Source organism: Mauremys reevesii, linkage group 4 (assembly GCF_016161935.1).
Source record: "Mauremys reevesii isolate NIE-2019 linkage group 4, ASM1616193v1, whole genome shotgun sequence".
Taxonomy (NCBI): domain Eukaryota; kingdom Metazoa; phylum Chordata; order Testudines; family Geoemydidae; genus Mauremys; species Mauremys reevesii.
In genome coordinates this window covers 94,865,408-94,888,247 of record NC_052626.1, presented here as the reverse complement: position 1 = coordinate 94,888,247, position 22,840 = coordinate 94,865,408, and the positions used below count along the sequence as shown (strand labels likewise).

At 45.0% G+C, this 22,840-nt stretch overlaps 1 protein-coding gene and 1 long non-coding RNA gene across 2 annotated transcripts; both read right to left on the bottom strand.

Annotated features, from left to right (window-relative positions):
• Positions 1–2,466: 2,466 nt before the first annotated feature.
• On the bottom strand, positions 2,467–5,146 carry LOC120405269. Its single transcript, XR_005598463.1, has 3 exons — positions 5,092–5,146; positions 3,155–3,253; positions 2,467–3,030 (listed from the first exon to the last, which is right to left on the bottom strand). It is a non-coding gene; the product is annotated as an uncharacterized LOC120405269 (long non-coding RNA).
• A 14,438-nt stretch (positions 5,147–19,584) lies between these two features.
• On the bottom strand, positions 19,585–21,762 carry PTH (parathyroid hormone). The gene is made up of 3 exons (XM_039533551.1): positions 21,729–21,762; positions 20,264–20,357; positions 19,585–19,873 (listed from the first exon to the last, which is right to left on the bottom strand). Exons 2-3 carry the CDS (start codon positions 20,347–20,349, stop codon positions 19,585–19,587), a joined length of 375 nt encoding a protein of 124 aa, XP_039389485.1. The 5' UTR covers positions 20,350–20,357; positions 21,729–21,762.
• Positions 21,763–22,840: the final 1,078 nt, after the last annotated feature.

Below are 22,840 nucleotides of genomic sequence, written 5' to 3'. Positions count from 1 at the left end.
TACCAGTGCTGCAGTGTGGCCGCATTTGCAGCGGTGTTGGGAGTGGTGAATTATGGGCAGCTATCCCAGCGTTCAAGTGGCTGAAACATGCTTTTCAAAAGAGGGGGGTGGGGTGGAGTGTGACAGGGAGCGTGGGGGGGGGGGAGAGAGAGAGAGAGAGGATTTTTGGAGCCGACACTGTCAGCTCCCTGCCTTGCAAATTCTGACCACTTCCCCGACCCCTCATTCACTCTTAAATGCAAATAGCCTGCAGACCAGATAAGCAGCTGCTCCGACGGACTCCCTTCCCCCCCTCCCCCGGCACCGTGCTGCAAACACTAGGCTGTGGACATTCATCCCCCTGCCTGCCTCATTCACAGCAAACAAGAGCTCTGTTTGTTTTTTAGATAAGCAGCTCCGGGAGCCCCGAGTTCACAACAAAACAAAGAGAGGCATCATAACAAAACAAAGAGAGTTCTTTAGTTAAAAGCATTATGGGAAAATTCTGGAGGTAAGTTACAGCGTAGTAAGATTACTCACTGTTTACACTGGCACCCCAGCGCTGCAGCACCAGCGCTGCAGTCGTTATTCCCCAGGCAGACGTGGAGTACAGCCAGCGCTGTAGCCAGGGAGATACAGCGCTGTATGTGCCTTGCAAGTGTGGACGGTGAGTGAGTTGCAGCGCTGTAAAGCCACCACCAGCGCTGCAACTCTCCAGTGTAGCCAAGCCCTGAGAGAGAGAGGGTATTAACAGGGCAGCAGCAATTCTTCATTCACAGTTTCCCCTAAAGTCAATGGGAGTTCTCCGTTGCACCCCGAGGCCTCTACATTACTGTGGTTCCAACTGCACTGAGCACTTTCAGAGCTCAAAGCTCCAAATAATAACTGGAGATGGGAGATCAAGCTGCAGTTCAGTTCCAGGTTTCAAACACCACCAAATGGACGGTGGCAGGGTTGGGGCTTTTAGTACACGCCCATCTCAAATAACAATCCTTTTCCCAAATGCAGCATCTTCCATCTTAGGCTGTGGCTACACTTAGCGCTTCAAAGTGCTGCCGCGGCAGCGCTTTGAAGCGCTAAGTGTAGTCAAAGCGCCAGCGCTGGGAGAAAGCTCTCCCAGCGCTGTCCGTACTCCACCTCCCTGTGGGGAATAACGGACAGCGCTGGGAGCCGCGCTCCCAGCGCTGGGGCTTTGACCACACTGGCGCTTTGCAGCGCCGCAATTTGCAGCGCTGGAGAGGGTGTGTTTTCACACCCTACTGCAGCGCTGCAAATTTGTAAGTGTAGCCAAGCCCTAAGGGTCTTGCAGTGCTTTAGAAACATCAGCCCTCCCCTCACCTCAGGGAGCAGCGCTTCATTTGTAATGGAAGAGGGGCCGGGGCTCAGGCAATTTTTTTTACATTCATAACTGATGCAGCAAGCCCAGAAGTGCTGGGGTTGTGAACTGCCAAGGAGCTGTGTGTTGTACCTGTTTGAAGGATGAAAAATACTGAGGCATAAAGGGACTGAAGTAGCCACTGGCTTTGGAAGCTCAGCTGGAGACACTGAAGGTCTGATGGGCAAAGAAGTGGAGCACCTAGAAATCAGGCCCAAGATTCCTCCAGCTGGACACCCAAAAAATCAGGGATCACGTTTAAAGATTTGGCAGTGGCTTGTCCCAGCTCACACAGCAAGTCAATGGAAGTCGTGGGAACAGAACCCAGGAGTCCTGCTGCCTCAGTCCCAGGCTCATACCACCAGACATGTGTCCGTCCCTGCTTTCTTAAACCTGCTTGCTTAGGCTGTTTTTTTTCAGTACAGGATTCAGTCACTGGTGTAATCGCGCACAGAGCAGCTATTAGAGAGTCTTGATCATATCAATGTTAGGTAAAAGAATCCCTCATTAAAGGGCTTTCATCCCCATTCTGGATCAAATTAATATTCATAGGCATACTCTGCACAGCCTTTAATCTGCCATTCTTTTATTTAAAACATATGGCACATTTAGTTGACATTTCAGACAACACAGTAACATTAAGTCTAAACCAACAACTGAGATGTTTTGGAAGTTTTTGTTGTTTGAGTTAAGTTTTATTTTCCCAAATGGCCAACAGTCTCTCAATTAAAAGACATTCTTTAGAATAAAAAGGGTCTCTGCTTTGAAAAGACAGCTAAAGGCCCATCTCTTAGGAGTCAAACAAACAGCAGCTTTACAAATATTATGGCTTTGTTAGTGCACTTCTATGGCCCCTTTTGTCTGAATAACCCAAAGTGTTTTTAGAAACATTAGGTATCTTTCCCAGTGAGGTAGGGAGTATTATTGTATCCATCCTACAGATGGGTAAGATAAGGCACAGAGAGGTTAAGTGACTTACCCAAGGTAACACACCTAGTCAGTGACAGAGCCAGGACCTCAAGCCCCTCGTCAAGCCCCTCCCCTTGCCCATCCTCCCAAGCTGGTAAGAGAACCCATGAGTTCTAAGCTCAGGTCTCCCGCTCTAACTCTCTGACTGCAATTCCACCACAGGTGACAGAGCACGGACAAACTGCTATGCAGCGTGGGTTACTATAGAGCCCAGGACAGGAGCAGGATCTTTTAAATTTCCCTAAGTAACTATTCCCTGTTCTCAAAGCAACTCATTAACATCAGCACTGGATTTCCTGTCACTGGAATCCAAGGATAATACAACCGAGGGGGCATGAAGAGTTCACTGCCAGGTAACCTCCTGCCTTGCCGGGCTGAGACGCTGCCTCCACAGTGCTCGATGAAGGGTTTACTGTTAGACTTTTCTTCTTGCTGTTTCACAGTTTGTTGGAAGGGTTTTTAAACTTTGCAGAACTGGACGACACACCTGGCTCCTTCCAGAATGAGGTGAGATTTGCTTCTTCCAGAATTCCAGCAGCACCAGAAAGCTCATCAAACACATCAGCTCTGAAGGCTAAGATGGCGGAAAAACCTTAGGAAAGGAAGGGTGATCTTGTGGTTGGAGTATGGGATTGGGAGTATAGAGACTGAGGTTTTACTCCCAGTTCTGCCACAACTTCATGTGACGCCCCGGCAAAACCCCTCACCTATGCAAAGAAGGATAACACTGATCTACCTCACAAGAGCATTGTGAGGCTTAATTCATTATGTTCTGTAATGCACTCTGCATGAGCCTCAGATAAAAAGCTCTGCAGAACTGCCCAGACTTACAGCAAAGGACCTTCGTGCAGTAGAGACACAGGAATTGGAGAAGAGTCTCAGATCGCATTCATACTGCCAGGGAAACATTGCAGTCACCCAAACTAGCACCTGAAAAGAATAGGATTTATCACTCCAACCCTTGTGAAAAGCAATATGGGACCTTTCTTTGTCACAAATAGCCAGAGAGCCTTCATTTTACATCCTATCTGAAAAAGAGCCAAGGTCTGTAATACGTTCAATACAGAGAGATCATTTTAGTCTGCTGACATCCTCGAACATAACATAACAAAATGGTTCACAGGTTTTGCAAAGCTCAGGTACCGCAAATAGTACATTTTAGGACCGATGTTCGGCCCCTATTAGCACCTCCTTAGCTTACATGTAAAATAAAGACTTATAGAGCCAAATTTTTAAAGTGCTCACAATGGGTGCTGGGCTCTTTTGGAAATCTGGCACGAAAGGTAGGTTTAGATGAGCGTTTTAACGAGTTAGCCAAATCAGCGTCACAGGCAATAAATTAACAACTTCTGTGGACACCCCACAAAGGTTGCAGTTTACCATTAACATTTATGGAGTGTCCAGCCCCGCATGAACAAACACATTTGCCAATTAATCTGAGTCAACTATCCATTCACTCGAGCTATAAAACTCAAATGCAGAGATAACCTTAGTTGGGGGGGTGGGGGAGCTCAGCCTGTCCTGATTGTGGGAGCTGATCCCTTGGAAAATTAAGCCTACACAGAGCAGGGTTTTTTTTACCTCTTGCTTGAGGAGAACTAAAAAGAGAAAAAAAAAGAGTGCAACCTGGCATAAGAGGCACAATGCGGGCAGGTGGGTATTATGTCATTCAATCATTCAACCCATAAAATTGCACACATTTTGCCTCAGTGAAATTAAATATCCAGAGAATTACTGGGCCTGTGATGATGACCAGGGCTTGCTCACCTGTGGCTCGGGCTCCCCCTCCCTGTGCTGTGGAGGCACAGCCAGGCAGGTCTGCATCTGTAGGCAGGCACCCTGCCTCATGTGCAGCTCCCGTGGGCCCTGATAGCCACTAGACTGGGAGCCTCCCAGCCAATGGAATGGGCTGGGCTGGGGGGTGGAAGGCAAAGGGGGAGATTGTAGGGAGCTTTGGAGGAGGGGAGGCAGTGGGGGAGGGGAGTGGGCTGGCACAAAGGGGAGGACTCTCTGGAGAGGAGTGACAGGGGCACAGGGGTCATTGGGAGTCTCTCGAGGGGGCAGAGGGTTGTGTGGGTCTCTGTGGGGAAGGGGGCTGTGATGGGCGGAGCCAGCTGCAACCTGGGTCTGCTCTGCGGGGGGTGTTGCTATAGTCCCCTCAGGAAGCTCCCCCCATCCTGTGTATTTTATACCAGCCCCGGGGTGCCCATTGCTGCTCCTTTCCCCGCCCACAGCTCCATCTGTCTGTCCCCACAACCCCCCAGCTGTGTCCGTCTGTCCTCACAACTCCCCTGGCTGTGTCCTGGTGTGTGTCTGTCCCACAACCCCCTGGCTGTGTCCTTGTGTCTGTCTGTCCCACAACCCCCAGCTGTGTCTGGCTGGCTGCCCCCACCACCCCCAGCTGTGTCCATCTGTCTGTCCTCACAACTCCCCTGGCTGTGTCCTGGTGTGTGTCTGTCCCACAACCCCCTGGCTGTGTCCTTGTGTCTGTCTGTCTCACAACCCCCGGCTGTGTCTGTCTGTCTGTCCCCCCCACCCCCGCTGTGTGTGTCTGTCCCACAACCCCCTGGCTGTGTCCTTGTGTCTGTCTGTCCCACAACCCCCCGGCTGTGTCTGGCTGGCTGCCCCCACCACCCCCAGCTGTGTCTGTCTGTCCCCTCCCCGGCTGTGTCTGTCTGTCCCACAACCCCCTGGCTGTGTCTGTTTGTCCCCACCAAACCCCCCTCCGGCTGTGTCTGTGTCTGTGTCTGGCTGCCCCCACAGCTCACCGGCTGAGTCTGTCTGACAGGGACAGACCCTGCTGCTGCTCTGACAAGGGCTCAGATGCTGCCTGTGGCTCGCTCCCCCTCCCTGCTGTGGAGGCGCGGCCAGGCAGCTCCGGCACCGCCCCCGGCAGCTCCCATTGGCTGGGGTTCCCGGCCAATGGGCTGTGAGCCCAGTCGCTGCTGGAGCCTCTGCCGGGAGCTGCCGCTGCAGTGAGAGCGCCCGGCATTGCAACGCGGGGACCCCCCAAAGCACAGGGCCTGGGGCCCAAACATTGGTGGAGCTGGGCCCACCTTTAGGATTATTGGTGGGGCCTGGGCTCCATGGGCCCATAGAACTCGCCACCTATGGGTAGCGGGTGAGGAGGACGAGAAGCTTGAGAACGATGATCCTTGGCTCATCCGGCCTCTGTTAACATGGCTATGGGGGGCATGTAGGACCCTACAGACAGTCGCTAGCCTGCTGTCAGTTTCACCCACTCGGCTGGCCGGCATCTCCTCCCAGCGGTCAGACTGCAAAGAGTTTACAAAACAGCTTTCTGTAAGTAAGAATGACAGACAGGCCCGGAGAACAGAGACATACCAGTGTTGTTCTAGTGGTCATCTTTATTGGGACAAATTGGCGTACCAGCTGTAATTTGTGGCTGGGAGTGATGTCGTTTTGCCACACACTCAGAACTTTGGGTTAGGGTGTGATGCTTTTGAATTATGGGTTGTCACAAGATCAGCCATGCTGATGAGTTTTCATGTGCTTGTCGTTTTGAAACCAATACCATAGTGTTAGATTTGGATCCTGGAATTTGAATATGAATACCCTGGTAAATTGAGCGGGTCTAGATCTTTGGTTACAATTTTGGCCCAATTCACAAAGTATAATCATGAAGGAGGAAATAGATATGTAGATATATCAGTACAATAGCTATGAAATTACTCTGTTCTCTCCCCCATCTATATGGATCTTTATGTTTCTCAGAGCAAGAAAAATGGATAGAAACTAGTTTACTGATGGTGGACGACCCAAGCTGAGGCATACAAGTTGAAGCGCAAATAACTTCTACATGCCTGTGTTCATAGATTCTCTCTTCTCTTCTCCCTACAAACATGCTCCAAAAGCTGTGGGCGTGAGTTGCTTCATCGCTCTGCCTACATAACACAAGCTAGCATTTCTTGCATAGAGGTGCGTTCATCCTTTTTCACTGAGCTCACCCATATCCAAGGTTTCTTGAGATACCTGGAACTGAACATCATGTACATGTTCCACACCATGACACCTTCCTTCCCCTGATTTGGTCCATTTAGAAGTCCTAGACATACTGATCAAGAGCAAGTCATTGCTAGTTGGAGAAAGAGAGAGAAGAGTAACTAAGAATCCTTAAAAAGCAATAAAGAGTCCTGTGGCACCTTCTAGACTAACAGAAGTATTGGAGCATGTGTCTGACAAAGTGGGTATTCATCCACGAAAGCTTATGCTCAGGGCCGGTGCAAGGAAGTTTCGTGCCCTAGGCGAAACTTCCACCTTGCGCCCCGCCCCCCCCCCAGCACTGCGGCATCTCCCCGCCCCCCCTCCGCCCTGAGGCGCCCACCCGTGGCAGCTCCCCCCCTGCCCTGAGGCGCCCCCCCGTGGCAGCTCCCCCCCGCAGCCATGCGGCACTTCCCCACCCCAGCTCACCTCTGCTCTGCCTCCTCCCCGAGCACGCAGCCCCTGCTCTAATTCTCCTCCCAGGCTTGCAGCGCCAAACAGCTGATTGGTACTGCAAGCCTGGGAGGCGGGAGAAGTGGATCAGTGACCACGCGCTCGGGGAGGAACGCTGTAAAAAAAAAATTGGGGGCACCGCTTTTTGGTGCCCCCAAATCTTGGCGCCCTAGGCAACCGCCTAGTTCGCCTTAATGGTAGCACCGGCCCTGCTTATGCTCCAATACTTCTGTTAGGCCTGGTCTACACTTGGACTTTAAGTCGAATTTAGCAGCGTTATTTCGAACTAACCGCTCAACCGTCCACACCAGGAAGGCATTTAATTCGAACTAGAGGGCTCTTTAGTTCGAATTTGGTACTCCACCCCGACAGGTGGAGTAACGCTAAATTCGACATGGCTAGCTCGAATTAGGCTTGGTGAGGATGCTAATCGAACTTAGTAGCTCCGGGAGCTATCCCACACTGCACCACTCTGTTGACGCTCTGGACAGCAGTCCGAGCTTGGATTCTCTGGCCAGCCACACAGGAAATGACCCGGGAAAATTTGAATTCATTTTCCTGTCTGGGCACTTTGAATCTGACGTCCTGGTTGGACATCGGGGCGAGCTCCGCAGCACCTGCAACGATGCAGAGCTCTCCAGCAGAGGAGTCCGGGCAATCCCAGAATAGAAAGAGGTCCCCAGCATGGACTGACCGGGAAGTCATGGATCTGATCGCTGTGTGGGGCGAGGAGTCTGTGCTCTCGGAGCTGCGCTCCAGCAAGCGGAATGCAAAGACCTTCGAGAAGGTCTCGAAAGCCATGAAAGACAAAGGATACAGCCGGGATGCGATGCAGTGCGCGTGAAAGTCTAGGACCTAAGACAAGGGTATCAATAAGTCAGAGCGGCAAACGGACGCTCCGGAGCCAAGCCCCAGACATGCCGCTTCTACGAGGCACTGCATGCCATTCTAGGTGGGTCTGCCACCACTGCCCCACCAGTGACGGTGGACTCCGAGGACGGAATAGTGTACCGGGACAGTTCCTCCTCGATGTTCGCCGATGGGGAAGATGAGGAATGGTCTTTGGAGGACGGCGCAGGCGACAGCGAACCCACTCCCGCTTTCCCTGACAGCCAGGATCTCTTCATCACCCTCACAGAGATCCCCTACCAACCGTCCCCGCCCGTTAACCCGGACTCAGAATCAGGGGAAGGATCAGGCGGTAAGTGCTACAAACAGGGAAACATTTATTTTTTAAGAAACAGGTATATAAAAAATAGAAATACTATATAAAAAATTTTAAATCTCAAACTATACAAAAAGTAGGTCCACACATATAGGAATAGAGCAATAATCCTCTTGGGACAGTTCAAAAAAGCTCTCAGAGAGCAGCTCGAAAAGCCTCAGCAGGAGGTTCCTGGGGAGAGGTGCCTTATTGGGTGCTCCGTGGAAGCACACTCTTCCGCGCCAGGCCATCCTAATGTAAAGGGGGATCATTGCCTCCACAAGCATGGCAGCATATGGTCCTGGTCTGTGCAGGGCTTCTCTTAGCATCCGCTCTCTCTGACTCCGAGTGACACGCCTCAGGGTAATGTCGTTCTGGAAGTGCTGCATCTAATTAGGGCAATTAGTGTACTGTTACTATTGTGAATGGTAGACTTTTACTTTGCATAAGAATGACCCTCGCTTAACAGCCACGTGTTGGAGGCCACAGAGGAAAAGCATACAGTGATCTTTCCCGTGCACTGCTGGGAGGGGCTGGAAAAGGCTCAGACTTTATGCTTTCCAGATTGCCTTTAGCGGGAGGGCACAGCTATCCATTAACTGTTAAGCAGACACTACTGTAAGGCTTACCAGGACTGGCTGCTAGACAGATTCAGCTGTCCCTCCCCGCTTGGCGTCTCTCCTGTGCAAGACCGCAACCACTGAAAGCGTATTCCGAAATCTCGAACTTGTCCTGAGATCTCGTGAGACTAGGTGCCCTGTATGGTCTTGTTCATATAAACTGACTAGACTGTGTTCACTGTTCGCAAACATGTATCTGTTCAAGGAAATCACTTACTTTTTCCCATCACACAGCTTCGGCTCTTTCCCGGACTGCCCCGTCATCCACCTCGCAGAGGCTGGCTAACATTAGGCGGCGAAAGAAAAAGACTAGGGACGAGATGTTCCAGGAACTGATGGCCTGCTCCACAGCCGAGGCGGCAGAGCAGAGACAGTGGAGGGAGACCCTGTGTCAGCAGCATTGCACACACATCGAACGGGAGGATAGGTGGCGGCAGGAAGACCAACAGGCGACTCAAACGCTGCTTGGTCTAATGAGGGAGCAAACGGACACGCTCCGGCGCCTTGTAGATGTTCTGCAGGACCGCAGGCAGGAGGAGAGAGCCCCCCTGCACTGCATCTGCAACCGCCCTCCAACGCCAAGAAGTCCTGTCCCCCCCTCACCCAAAGTTACAAGAAGGAGGGGCGGTAGGGGCCGTGAGAACTGTCACTGCACCGCAGCAGAGCGCTAATGTACAAGACACCTCTCGCGCTCTAAATTTGTAGAAGTTCTTCCCTTACAGGATCACCCAGTCCCAAATCCAAGTTTCAACCCCCCACTGTGTATAACATTATTAAAAGTGGTTTGCTGTTACTCTCTGTTTCCGTCACGTTTCTCGTGTCAGAAGACTTTGTGTGTGTGGGGGGGGATTTTTAATTGCAGTGCATAGCCCACATTACCAGGGTACAGACTTGGGGGCAGGTCAACTGCAGGGCACACACAGACTGCAGTCACTAGGCACCAGGGTCAGTCTGTGTGGTGTATGCTGCCCCGGGTCATTCGTTGATGTGTATGCTTGTCCAGGGTCCTGGCGCCTGCCATCCCCGAATGTAAAGGCAGGCTTCCCTTACCATGCACTTCGACCGTAGCCACGAGCCTCTCCGCTGCCCTGAGCCCCAAAAAGAGCCCTCATCCAGGGACAGATACTCACCCATCCCCCACACCCCTCCCAACGCCCAAACCCACAGCCCACAGCCATCATGCAAACCCCTATCCAAAGACGGCACCCCTCGCCCCTTCCTGCAAACCCACCCATTCCTGCAAACCCACCCCTACATGCACAATCACTGTAAACGGTCCCCCACCCCACAGACCTATGTAGGAGCAGGAGGCTGTCCATCCTGTATTGGACAAGCGGTCTGTACATCAGTGCACACCGAACCCAGCACAGTATGCTTCCATGTTTCAACCCAGGAACAGAAATGCAAAGTCAACGAAAGATTTATTATTAATTACTGTTACATTTCATTAGTTTTAAAACGTGCTTTGGAAGTGGGGGAAACTTGGAGAACCGGGTTTGTGAGCTCAGATCTAACTCGACACATACAGACACAGGCCCATGATCAGGCTCTCTTAAAATCAAGTGGACAGTCACAGGTTACCCTGCTCTGCAAGGAAACTAGCTTTCAAAGCCTCCCGGATGCACAGCGCTTCCCGCTGGGATATTCTCTCGGCACGGGTGTCTGGCTGATTGTAAACAGCAGCCAGGCGATTTGCCTCAACCTCCCATCCGGCCAAAAAGGTCTCGCCCTTGCTCTCACAGAGATTGTGGAGCACACAGCAAGCAGCAATAACTACGGGGATATTCTTTTCGCTGATGTCCGAGTGAGTCAGTAAGCTCCACCATCTCCCCTTGAGACGTCCGAAAGCACACTCCACGACCATTCTGCACTTGCTCAGCCGGTAGTTGAAGAGTTCCTTCTCACTGTCCAAGCCGCCTGTATAGGGCTTCATGAGCCAGGGCATTAGCAGGTAGGCCGGGTCCCCGAGGATCACTGTAGGCATCTGCACATCCCCAACCGTTATTTTGTGGTCCAGGAAGAAAGTACCTGCCTGGAGGCGTTTGAAGAGACCAGAGTTCCTGAACACACGCGCGTCATGAACCTTGCCCGCCCACCCGATGAAGATGTTGGTAAAACGTCCCCTATGGTCCACCAGTGCTTGCAGCACCATTGAAAAGTAGCCCTTTCGGTTAATGTACTCGCTGGCCTGGTGGGCTGGTGCCAGGATAGGGATGTGAGTCCCATCTATAGCCCCACCGCAGTTTGGGAATCCCATCGCGGCGAAGCCATCTATGACGACCTGGACGTTTCCGAGAGTCACTACCTTTGAGAGCAGTTGCTCAACGATTGCGTGGGCTACTTGAATCACAGCAACCCCCACGGTAGATTTGCCCACGCCAAAGTGGTTCGCTACTGACCGGTAGCTGTCTGGCGTGGCAAGTTTCCAGAGGGCTATGGCCACTCGCTTCTGCACACTCAGGGCTGCTCGCATCCGGGTGTCCTGGCGCTTCAGGGCAGGGGCCAGCAAGTCACAGAGTTCAAGGAAAGTGCCCTTACGCATCCTGAAGTTTCGCAGCCACTCTGTTTCATCCCAGACCTGCAGCACTATGCGGTCCCACCAGTCCGTGCTTGTTTCCCGGGCCCAGAATCGCCGTTCCACACCATGAACTTGACCCATTGCCACCATGATCTCCACGGCGCGGCGTACCCTGCTTTGTGAGAGGCCTGCCACTCTCCTCACCGCGCTGCCGGAGCCTCCTCACCCGATTTCTCAGCATCTGACTGTGGAAGAGGTGGACGATAAGGTGCGAGGAGTTGACAACGGCCATAAGTGCAGCGATGATCGCAGCGGGCTCCATGCTCGCAGTGCTGTGGCGTCCGCGCTGTAACCGACCAGAGAAGGGCGCGATCAGATTTCCCGCCGGCGCTTTCAGGGAGGGAGGGCGTGATTGACGGTTCAATGACGACAGTATCCCAAAACCGCCCTCAACACATTTTTTCCCCCAGCAGGCATTGCGAGCTCTACCCAGCATTCCAATGGGCAGCGGGGACTGCGGGAACTGTGGGATAGCTTCCCACAGTGCACCGCTTCCAAAGTCGACGCTGGCCCCGTGAATGTGGACTCAGAAATTCGAATTTGTGTATTTAGTATGGATACACAAATTCGACTTCATAAGGTCGAATCCACAAATTCAAACTAAGTTGATTCGAAATAGTCTTGTAGTGTAGACAAGGCCTTAGTCTATAAGGTGCCACAGGACTCTTTGTCGCTTTTTATAGATCCAGACTAACATGGCTACCCCTCTGAGAAGAATCCTTGTAATAGAGACTGTCAACACCATGTTTGAAAAAGGAATACTACCTCCCACCTTAAAACCTGCTAGAGTCTCCCATTCCCAGAGAAACCTTTATGACACATAACAGATCTATCTTGGTACCAAATCTGTTTCTTAGCAAGCTAATCGCAAAACACGCAAGTACAAACTTCAAGCCAATCTTAGATCCGCTCCATTCTGGCCAGGAATAAATCTGAAACAGTGTTGGTGGTGCAGCTGAATAGTCTCCTGCAGTCCATGGATAAAGAACATCTGTACACTTAGACCTCACTGTTATAAGATACTTGTCCCACTTAAGAGATGAGACAAGGGGCAAGGGAAATGCTTTGAAATCTTTCCTTGAAGGCTATACTCAGAGGGTGCTGCTGAACAACTGCTTTTCTACCACCATTTTTTCCATATTTACATATAGATGTTATGAGAAACTGACACTTTATGGGCTCAAATACCAATGACCAAATGATGCTTGACTCCCTTAATCCTTTACAATATACACCACCATCTTGCAGCTATCTCCATGTCTAGCAGAAATTAGCACATAGATGAGTAAAGACTTGGTTGAGGTTAAATCTAAACAAAATGAAGGTTAAGCATTTAAATCTGATCAAGAGAGGGCCTCTACTAGCTCCCAGTTCGTTTCAAGAATGAATTCAAAATCCTATTCTTAATTTATAAATCCTTTAATAGACTGGGATTGTGCTACCTCAGGGATCACCTGTCCATCCATGGCTCTCCTAGACAGTTATTATGTTCCACATGCTAGACAAGCTCAGTTGTTTGGTGCATGCTCCATATGGGAGGAGAATAAACTGACCCTAAGCCTGAGTGCATTCAGGTCTAAACTCAATGCTCATCTCTTTTCTAAGGAACTTATCCAGTATTATTATTAATTATTTTATATTAGGATAGTGCCCAGGCTGATACCTCAGTCACCCCCATCATACTGGGCATTGTACAAACACATACAAAAACAGTCAATTCGCCAAAGAATTTACAGTCTAAAACCAGTGGCATCTTCTCCCTTAGAAAGCTGGAAGAAAAGAGGATGGAGAGAGAGGAAGAGGAAAGAAGGAAATGCGGGGAGATGAAAAGAATAGAGCCCCCTTTGGACACAATCTTATACATTTTAATAATTGTTCAATTCTTAGAACCATGTAATATGAACTGTGGCAGAATTATTCCAGTAACATGCATGACAACCTGAGTTTGGGGGGTACCAGATATAAGAATGCATTGCTAGCATTCACTTTGCAAAGGATGATGTCAAACTAGTGGAGAAAGTTCACGAAATTGCTCTGATTCCTGAGATTGAAACTCAATATAATCTTTGCCTGGTTTGCTCTTTAAAGTTTCAGTGAGTTTATATCTCTGGCCTTGCCTAATGCATTATCAGGGCTGAGTTTTTGGAACTAACCTTTTCAGATAGGGAATCATCAACAAATAAGTCTTAAACTTTACATGAGATATGTGCATGAAGCTTTTTTCCCTTCTAACATTAAATGGCATATGAGAAACTGGAAGCTTAACTACTGCATGCAGCAAAATATGATTCAGTTAAATGAGCTCTCACTTTCTGTCATTTAACAACAGAGAGGTAAACCAGACTATTCTGGAAATCCATCATTAGGACAATAAAATGCCAACAAAGCCAGCACAAAAGACGAAGTAATTAGAATCAAGAATGTGCTACCCAGGCAAGGAGTCAAATGTTACATGCTGTTTAAGAAGCAGTCTCAGCAATATTCAACAGCAGTATTTAGAGGAGACAAGGCCAGCAGCAGCGAAAACAACAATTGTTTTCTCAACTGACCTTACAATTTCTTCAGTTTTTATTGGAGTATATTTTGCATGCTTTCATTGCTGTACTATCGTTCTGCTTCCCCTGAAAGTAAAACAATTATTGTGATATTAGTTCTGCACAGCTTTTGGAATGTCTTTTTGGGGAATATGCATAACCTCTTTAGGGCTGGCAGGAGTCAGCATCTGCCATGATTGACCAAGGAAACAGTATTTCCTTTCGGCATGGTGTTGCATTCCTGGTCATCTTGGGTAATAGCCATTGATGGATTTAACCTCCATGAATTTTTTAACCCATTTATACCTTTGGCCTTCACAGCATCCCCTTGGCAATGGGTTCCACAGGATGACTGAGCATTGTATGAAGAAGTACTTCCAGTTGTTTTAAACCTGCTGCCTATTAATTTCTTTGGGTGATCCCTAGTTCTTGTGTTATGAAAAAGTGTAAATAACACTTCCTTATTCACTTTCTTCACACTGTTCATGATTGTATAGATCTCTATTATATTCTCTCCTTAGTCATCTCTTTTCTAAATTGAACAGTCCCAGTCATTTTAACTTCTCCTTGTATAGAAGCTGTTCCATACACCTGTCATTTTCATTGCCCTTCACTGCAACTTTTCCATTCTAATATATCTTTTTTGAGATCTGATGACCAGAACTACATACAGTATTCAAACTATGGGTGTACCATAGATTTATATAGTGGCATTATGATATTTTCTGTTTTATTATCTCTCTTTCTTAATGATTCCTAACATTCTGTCAGCTTTTTTGACAGCCACTGCACATTGAATGAATGTTTTCAGAGAACTATCTATGATGATTCCAAGATCTCTTTCTTGAGTGGTAACAGCTAATTTAGATCCCATCATTTTCTATGTATAGTTGGGATTATTGTTTTCCAATGCGCATTACTTGCACTCATCAACACAGAATTTCATCTATCATTTGGTTGCCCAGTCACCCATTTTTGTGAGATCCCTTTATAACTCTTTGCAGTCAGCTTTGGACTTAACTATCTTGACTAATTTTGTATCGTCTGCAGATTTTGTCACCTCACTGTTTACCCCTTTTTCCAGATCATTTAGGGATATTTTGAATAACACAGGTCCCAGTCCGGATCCTTGGAGGATCCCGCTACTTACCTCTCTCCATTGTAAAAGCTGACTATTTATTCCTACTCCTTGTTTCCTATCTTTTAACCAGTTACTGATTCATGAGAGGACCCTCTGTCTTATCCCATGACTGCCTACTTTGCTTAAGAGCTTTTGGTAATGGATCTTATTAAAAGCTTTCTGAAAGTCTAAGTACACTGTATCAACTGGCTCACCCTTGTCCACTTGCTTGTTGACATCCTCAAAGAATTCTAATAGATTGATGAGGCATGATTTCCCTTTACAAAAGCCATGTTGACTCTTCCCCAACATATCATCTTTATCTGTGTGTCTGATAATTTTACACTTTCAACCAATTCGCTTGGCACTAAAGTTAGGCTTACTGGCTTGTAGTTGCCACTATTGCCTCTGGAGACTTTTTTTTTATATATCGGCATTACCTTAGCTACCCTCCAGTCATCTTTTACAGAGGCTGATTTAAGTGGTGGGATGCGGTTAGTAGTTCTGCAATTTCATATTTGAATTCCTTCAGAACTCTTGGAGGAATACCATCTGATACTGGTGACTTATTAATTTGTTTCAAAACCTCCTCTATTTACACTTCAATCTGGGACAGTTTATCAGATTTGTCACCTAAAAAGAATGGATCGGGAGTGGGGATCTCCTCCATATCCTCTGCAGTGAAGACTGATGCAAAGAATCCCCTTCTCCCGTCCCCCCTCCCAACGGTCTTCTCTTCCTTGGGTGCTCCTTTCGCACTTTGATCGTCCCATGGCCCCACTGACTGTTTCACAGGCTTCCTGCTTCTGATGTACTTTAAAAAAAATGCTGTTAGTTTTTGTGTCCTTAGCTAGTTGATCTTCAAATTTTTTCTTGGCCTGTCTTCTTATACTTTTACACTTGACTTGACAGCATTTATACTCCTTTCTATTTTCCTCACTAAGATTTGACTTCCAATTTTTAAAGGACGCCTTTTTGCCTCTCTGACTTTTCTGTTTATCCATGGTGGCATTTTTTTGGTCCTCTTACTGTTTTTTTGTTTGGGGTATACATTTTGTTTGAGCTTCTGTTAAATAGTTTCCATGCTGTTTGCAGGTCTTTTACCCTTGTGACTGCTCCTTTTAATTTTTGTTTAACTAGCGTCCTCATTTTTATATAGTTGCCCTTTATGAAGTTAAGTGCTACTGTGGTGGGTTTCTTTGGCATTTTTCTCCCTACACAGATATTAAACTTAATAACATTATGGTTGCTATTACTGAGTGGTTCCGCTATATTCACCTCTTGGACCAGATCCTGTGCCCCACGTAGGACTAAATCAAGAAATTGCCTCTCCCCTTGTGGATTCCAGGACAAGGTGCTCCAAGAAGCAGTCATTTATGATGTCTAGAAATTTTATCTCTGCATCCCTCTGTGAGGATAGTTGGAATCTCACATTGTTATTATGTTTTCTGCCTTTGTAGCCTCTCCACTCTCCCTGAGCATTTCAGCCCCATCTATGGTACAGTTTGATTCATTTAAGATTTTTACTTTATTTGACTCTGCTTTCTTTCATATATAGTGTCACTCCCCCACCAGCACAATCTACTCTGTCATTCCTGTATATTTTGTACTCTGGTATTGCTGTGTACAATTGATTATCCTTATTCCACCAAGTTTCCACGATGCCTATTATAGCAATATCCTCATTTAATATGAGGCACTCTAGTTCACCCATCATCCATTTTAGTATTTAGACTTCTAACATTTGTATATAAGCACTTGTACATTTTATCCATATTCAGTTGCTTCCCATCATGTTATATTTAAATGGGATTTATGTTTGACTGTTCCTCAGTAGTTCCTACCTGTACTTTACCAACTTCTTTCCTATCCTCTTTACTAGGATATAGAGTTCCCCCTTTACTAGATTCATCCCTAAGGGATGTCTCCACACAAACCATGCGCTCCTTCACACCTGTCAGCTTTCCCCCAGCCCTTAGTTTAAAAAAAATCATCTACAACCTTTTTAATTTTTTATGCCAGCAGTCTGATTCTGTTTTGATTTAGGTGGAGCCCATCCTTCCTGTATAAGTTCCCCTTTCCCAAAAGGTTCCCTGGTTCCTAATAAACCTAAAACCTTCCTCCCTACATCATCATCTCATCCGCGCATTTACCGATATGAATACTGACAGGAAAATCAGAGTTCGTTATGCTTTATAATAATGTCCAAGAGCTTTTGGTCCATTTTATTTGGTGATACATAAGCGAGACATAGGTACAAAAATGCAATTTTATTCCTTTATAAGTTATGCACAAACATACAACAAAAGAATAAATAGAAGGTGCACTTTAAGGTCCCAGTCCCACAAATAGATGTACTATCATAGAACCCTAAACACCCATCACGTACCATTCACTGTAATGGGACTTTGTGCAGGTGCAGGGTCTGCATTAGCGCATCATCTGTTTGTAGCATCGGGGCCTTTACATTAGTAAAAGTATAGTCAAGATAATGAAATACAGTTCACTAGTTGCAAGTACATTTCTAATTTGCCAAAGATTTGAATTTATATTTTGAAATTATTATTTATTATTTGTTCACTAGTTTCTCAAAGTGTGAAGGCACCAAACAGACAAATAAACATTACGTGGGAACAGGGTAGGTTCTAGGGGCGCCCTCGGTGCCAACTTCCAGGGAGCATTGTGCTGTTGTGACCCCCTCTGCCTTTAACTTTTGCTCTATGCTCTGCCTGGCTGGCCGTTTTCCATTTGCTTCATTGACTGGCCAGCCCTTTTTTCCCTCCTCCCCTCGGCCATTGCAGGGAGTGGGTGGTGTTGAAAATGTTTACTTCCATGGCTAGCAAAATGGCTAGGGAACATGGGGAAAGCCAGGCTGGCTGAGACAAATAGTTCATCTCATCTAGTCCAGTATCTGGTTCTGATAGTGCTCTCTAATAGATGCTTTGGAGGAAGGTGCAATAAACTCCACAGCAGACAATTATGGAAAACATTACAGGAAATGTTCCTTCCTAAACTCCATTAGTCAGAAGTTTGTTTATGCTCCAAAGCATAGATTCATAGATTCATAGACTCTAGGACTGGAAGGGACCTCGAGAGGTCATCGAGTCCAGTCCCTTGCCCTCATGGCAGGACCAAATACTGTCTAGACCATCCCTGATAGACATTTATCTAACCTACTCTTAAATATCTCCAGAGATGGAGATTCCACAACCTCCCTAGGCAATTTATTCCAGTGTTTAACTACCCTGTCAGTTAGGAACTTTTTCCTAATGTCCAACCTAAATCTCCCTTGCTGCAGTTTAAGCCCATTGCTTGTTCTATCATTAGAGGCTAAGGTGAACAAGTTTTCTCCCTCCTCCTGATGACACCCTTTTAGATACCTGAAAACTGCTATCATGTCCCCTCTCAGTCTTCTCTTTTCCAAACTAAACAAACCCAATTCTTTCAGCCTTCCTTCATAGGTCATGAGGGTTTATATCCCTTCCAAAATTCAGGCTAAGGATTTTTTGTTTGCTATTCTTTTTTTATCCGTACAATTTAACTTATAGACCCTTTTGTTATTCATAAAAATGTCCAATCCTTTTTTGAATTCTGCAAAGCTCTCAGCCTTGTGGTATATTGTGGCAATGATTTCCACAGGGTAATGGGAATCGGTTGCAAGGATTTTAGAATCTATTACCCCATTCCTGTAAATACTTATGCATGCACATGAGTAACATACAAATTATTAGTCCTACATGCATAAAGTTACTCACACATGGGGCCTACGATAACTTACAGACAATTTAGAGAGTGAATAATTTACAGACAAGAGAGGGGATGAAAATATTTTGTACGATTTTGGTTTTAATTTTAATTGTCTGACCCATACCTCACTCCCACTTTGTGTTACCTAACCTCACACCTAGATGCATGCCACTACATCTCCTTTTATTGTTTATGTTATAAATCCTATCCTTTTGGCCTTTGTTGGGTAATTAAACCTTTCCCTTATTTTAATATTATATTTAACCCTTGATTTGTCTATTGTTTATAGAATTAGTTTTAATTCTAGCCCTTTCCTTTTAATAATTTATAATCTTTGTTTTTCCTATGTTCATATTTTATCTTTTTAATATTTTTTACATTAAAGTCCTCTTTTTTATTTTATGTGTAATTAACACTTCCCAAATCTTGGCCTGATCTTGTAAACGGATGTGAGCTTAACTTTATGCATTGTGAGTAGTGGATCAATGGGCCTGGTAACTGTGTGTAGCGTGAAGCACATGTTTAAGTCCCTATAGAACTGGTGATGCCCTTCTTATTATCGGGTCAGATTCTGCCATCCTCACTTAGGTTGATTAGTAATTTATTCTGTAGAGGATTCCATTGGGTTAAGGTGCTATTCAATGTGAGTAAGAGAGGCAGATTCTGGCCTTAAATTATTTTAACTCTGCCTTTTTTGTAACTATTTATATTTAAACCACCTGCTTGTTTGGTTTTTTAAACATACATTTTTTTAAACATTGGAAATAAATGGGACCCATTAGCGATTGAATTAGATGTTCAAAAATTATCAACATTTGAGATGGTGGGTAGGGACAATCTCTTAATCTATGTTTGTAAAGGACCTAGCTGAATGGAGCTGCAGTCTTGGTTGGGGCCCCTAGAAACTAATGTAATACAAATAATAAATAATAATAAAATGCCCTAGTTGCTCGGTGACTTACAGACATGTGCTTACTTGGACCGCTATAATGCTATGCCTCTTTCACTGGGACTTTGTTTTGAAGAGTATGTTGTCCATGTAAGCTTTGTCCAGAACAATAGGTTTCTTCTGCATTCCTGCCTGCAAACGCTCAGGGAGCAGCCTCCGACTTCTGATCTCTCCCAGAACAATATCATCCTTCTTTCGGGGCCTCTGGGTTCTAGCATCCACCAGTGCCTCGGGAGCACTGTGCACATCCTGCAGTTTCTGCTGAAGCCAATCCTGTCTCTCCACAGTGTGCAGGTGCTCCCCAAAATTGTGCATCAGTTGCATCTCACTCACTGACCTCTTCCTGCATGAAGGGTGAACAAAGTAACAATCTCATAATGGCCTTTCCTTGAATTCTTGATCTCCACTAAAGCCCAAGTTTGGGAACTTTTGGGAGGCAGTGCAAGGCACCTTTATTCAACCTGGATTTTTACCCAGGGGATATACAGTCAGCTGGTGAGAGGGGAAGTAGTGATATTTAATTGGTGGTGGATTTATTAGAGGGAGGAAAGTTAGAAGAGGGAAATGGTCTAGTTTTGTGCCAATATTGTTTGGCCACTGGCATTGTTTATTTTAATTCTTGTACTTGATGCCAGATTTCAGATGATGATAGGCAGGTAATCAGTCAAGATGAAAGTAAAGAATATTAATAAAAATATCCCCAAATTAAAAAAATGCATAGCAATATACTTACATCGTTGGTCTTCCATCAGATTTTGCAAAGAAACAAATTGCATATACAATGACTGCCGTCTTAGCCATATCTTTAACAGAAATCATGTTCACTATAAGGATAAAAAGAAGGAAATTTGTAAATCTATGTTTCAAATAATTTCAAACCAGTTAAACTAGGGGAACAGTTAGGATTAGGTACAGAGAAAAGTGTTGAACATGTGTATAGTCAGAAAAGAGATTGTGTAAAAATGTCTTTCACATGTAGTGGTTACAACAAGGAATTTAGGTATCAGAAGAACTGGATTCTATTCCTAATTTTTATAATGACTTGCAGTACAATCTTGGGCAAGTCTCTTAACCGCTGTATGCCTCAATTATCCCATATTACCATGGGCATAACAATACCCACCATTTTGATATCTTTGGATGCAAAGCAGTGTTTAGTTGCAAAGTAGCATTATTTATTATTAATTTCTGTCTCATGGAGATATTTGTAAAGCTCCTTGAAATACCAGTATACAGCTATGTAAATTGCAAAGTATTAGATTTTGTCTTCTTCTTGTGTGTCATTAAACTTTGCTGATTTTGCTGATAGAACCAAGAACCTTGGTTCTCTTATGGCAGTTTTACATTGGCATAACTACTGAGGTCAGTGTTGTTAGTCCCTATATAACCTGATATAAGAAAAATCAGAATTGGGCCCCAAGTTTTTACAGTTTCTAGTACTGCATAGGTCATATAGCTATGGAAGAGAGATGGATTTTATTTTGATTTGCACATCAACAAAATTGTCAGTTGAATTATAATTGCAGAATATTTAGTACTGGTGATGGCAGAAATAACTTTGAAAGGCAGAAATAACTTAGAATTTCAGATTCCAATTTGAGTGCTTAGTGATGATAGCTAGAAAAACATCTTTTGAATTGTAAACCAATCAAATTTGATGTGGAGTAACGTGAGGCAGAATAAATATAGAATCCTACAATGCCATTTTTACAGTTACTTTCCTGTTTGATTTTTACAGTTTTACTGTAGGTCAGAAAAGCATTTACAGTACCATGTTTTACATCATAGCATGAATATACTCCAAGCACAGTATCTAACTCACTATTTTAAATCCAGTGGTTGAATTCACTTTGAGTTATTTCTTTAATCCACCATCATAGGTGAATTTTATTCGTTTAACTGAATTTTAAAAAGCTGATTCAATTAACAATCTTAAAAACAGCAGATTTTCACTTTAATTCCATTTTATGCTTAACCTAATCAGAAAACAAAATACACAAACTGAATTATAATTTGTTATTAAAATCACTTATCTAGTGTATCCTAAAGAAAATATGGCATACTTACCAAATAAACAGGTTTCTGCTTCAGATAAGTCAGCAGCTGACTCTCTTCTGATGTTGAGTATATTTAAAGACTACTGAATTGGTCTAGTGGACCCCTTAAATGTAACTTTAAAATAGAACTTCTAAGTAAGTAAGAAGCCCTTTTATTGTCTCAGTTGATGTCATTCCCAACACACGCCCCCCTGATCCTCATCCAATCCTCATCCAATCTTATGCTTTTTTGTTAATTGGGCATTTAAAGAAAGAGAGAGAAAGGAAAGGTTAGGCTAAAAGAAAGTATCCTGGGTAACTGTGAAGGAGTTTGACTTTTGGAGAATCTGAATTTGGGTTAGGAGGAAAATGCAAGTAAAGAAATTATGTTAGTGCCTTAATTTATTGATCAGTTTTAAATGTTAATGAGTCCACAGATGACTAAAGATAGTCATTTGAAAGTGAAGTGCAATGTCCAAATAAAGTAAATGTCATGTTTCAGTAGCCTCTACTTTTCAACCCCTAAATAGCCTTATCTAGATAACTGTTATTCAATAAAAAAGAAAGAAAAACTATTTTCAGTTGATAACTTTAATTCAGTATTGAAACTTGCTTTCAATGCACATGCTGCAAAGTAGAACAGATTAATACTAATGAAATGGATCAAATATTCAAATATTTTAATAGCTAAATTGCAATTTCTACTTGACCCACTGTTTCTTGGTTTTACAAAAGGATTTCTGACTCTTGTTATTTCTTATCCATCTAACAAAGGGGAAATAGTTAGAATTGATATCCTCAACTGCACACTATGGCTCTAGTTCAGCAAGGTACTTAAGCATGTACCTAACTTTAAACATGTGAGTTGTCTCATTGACTTGCTGAATTTGGGCCACAGTCCTGACTAACTGGTTTTTTGAGATAAATTAAGTAATATATAGATATTGAAAAAAATATAGTAAAAGATTGCACCAATGTAATGTTCAATAGAATTTCAATATTTATGTGAAAATGTATGTGGGCACAGGTATGTCATATTAAAAAAAAAAGTCTACATCTGACCATAATCTATACAATTTCAAATATCTAAGATCCCATCCTGAAGTCAGTGAAAGCATGGTAGGGTCCTAAAGTAGGTAGATTGAATAACATCATCTTGCTATTTGATAAGGTGTACATATTCTTATATCTCTATAGAACCTATAGGAGAGATGATGTAACTAAAGGCCCAATCCTTACAACAAAGAGCTCCATGCAAGTGGAAACCCTGCACC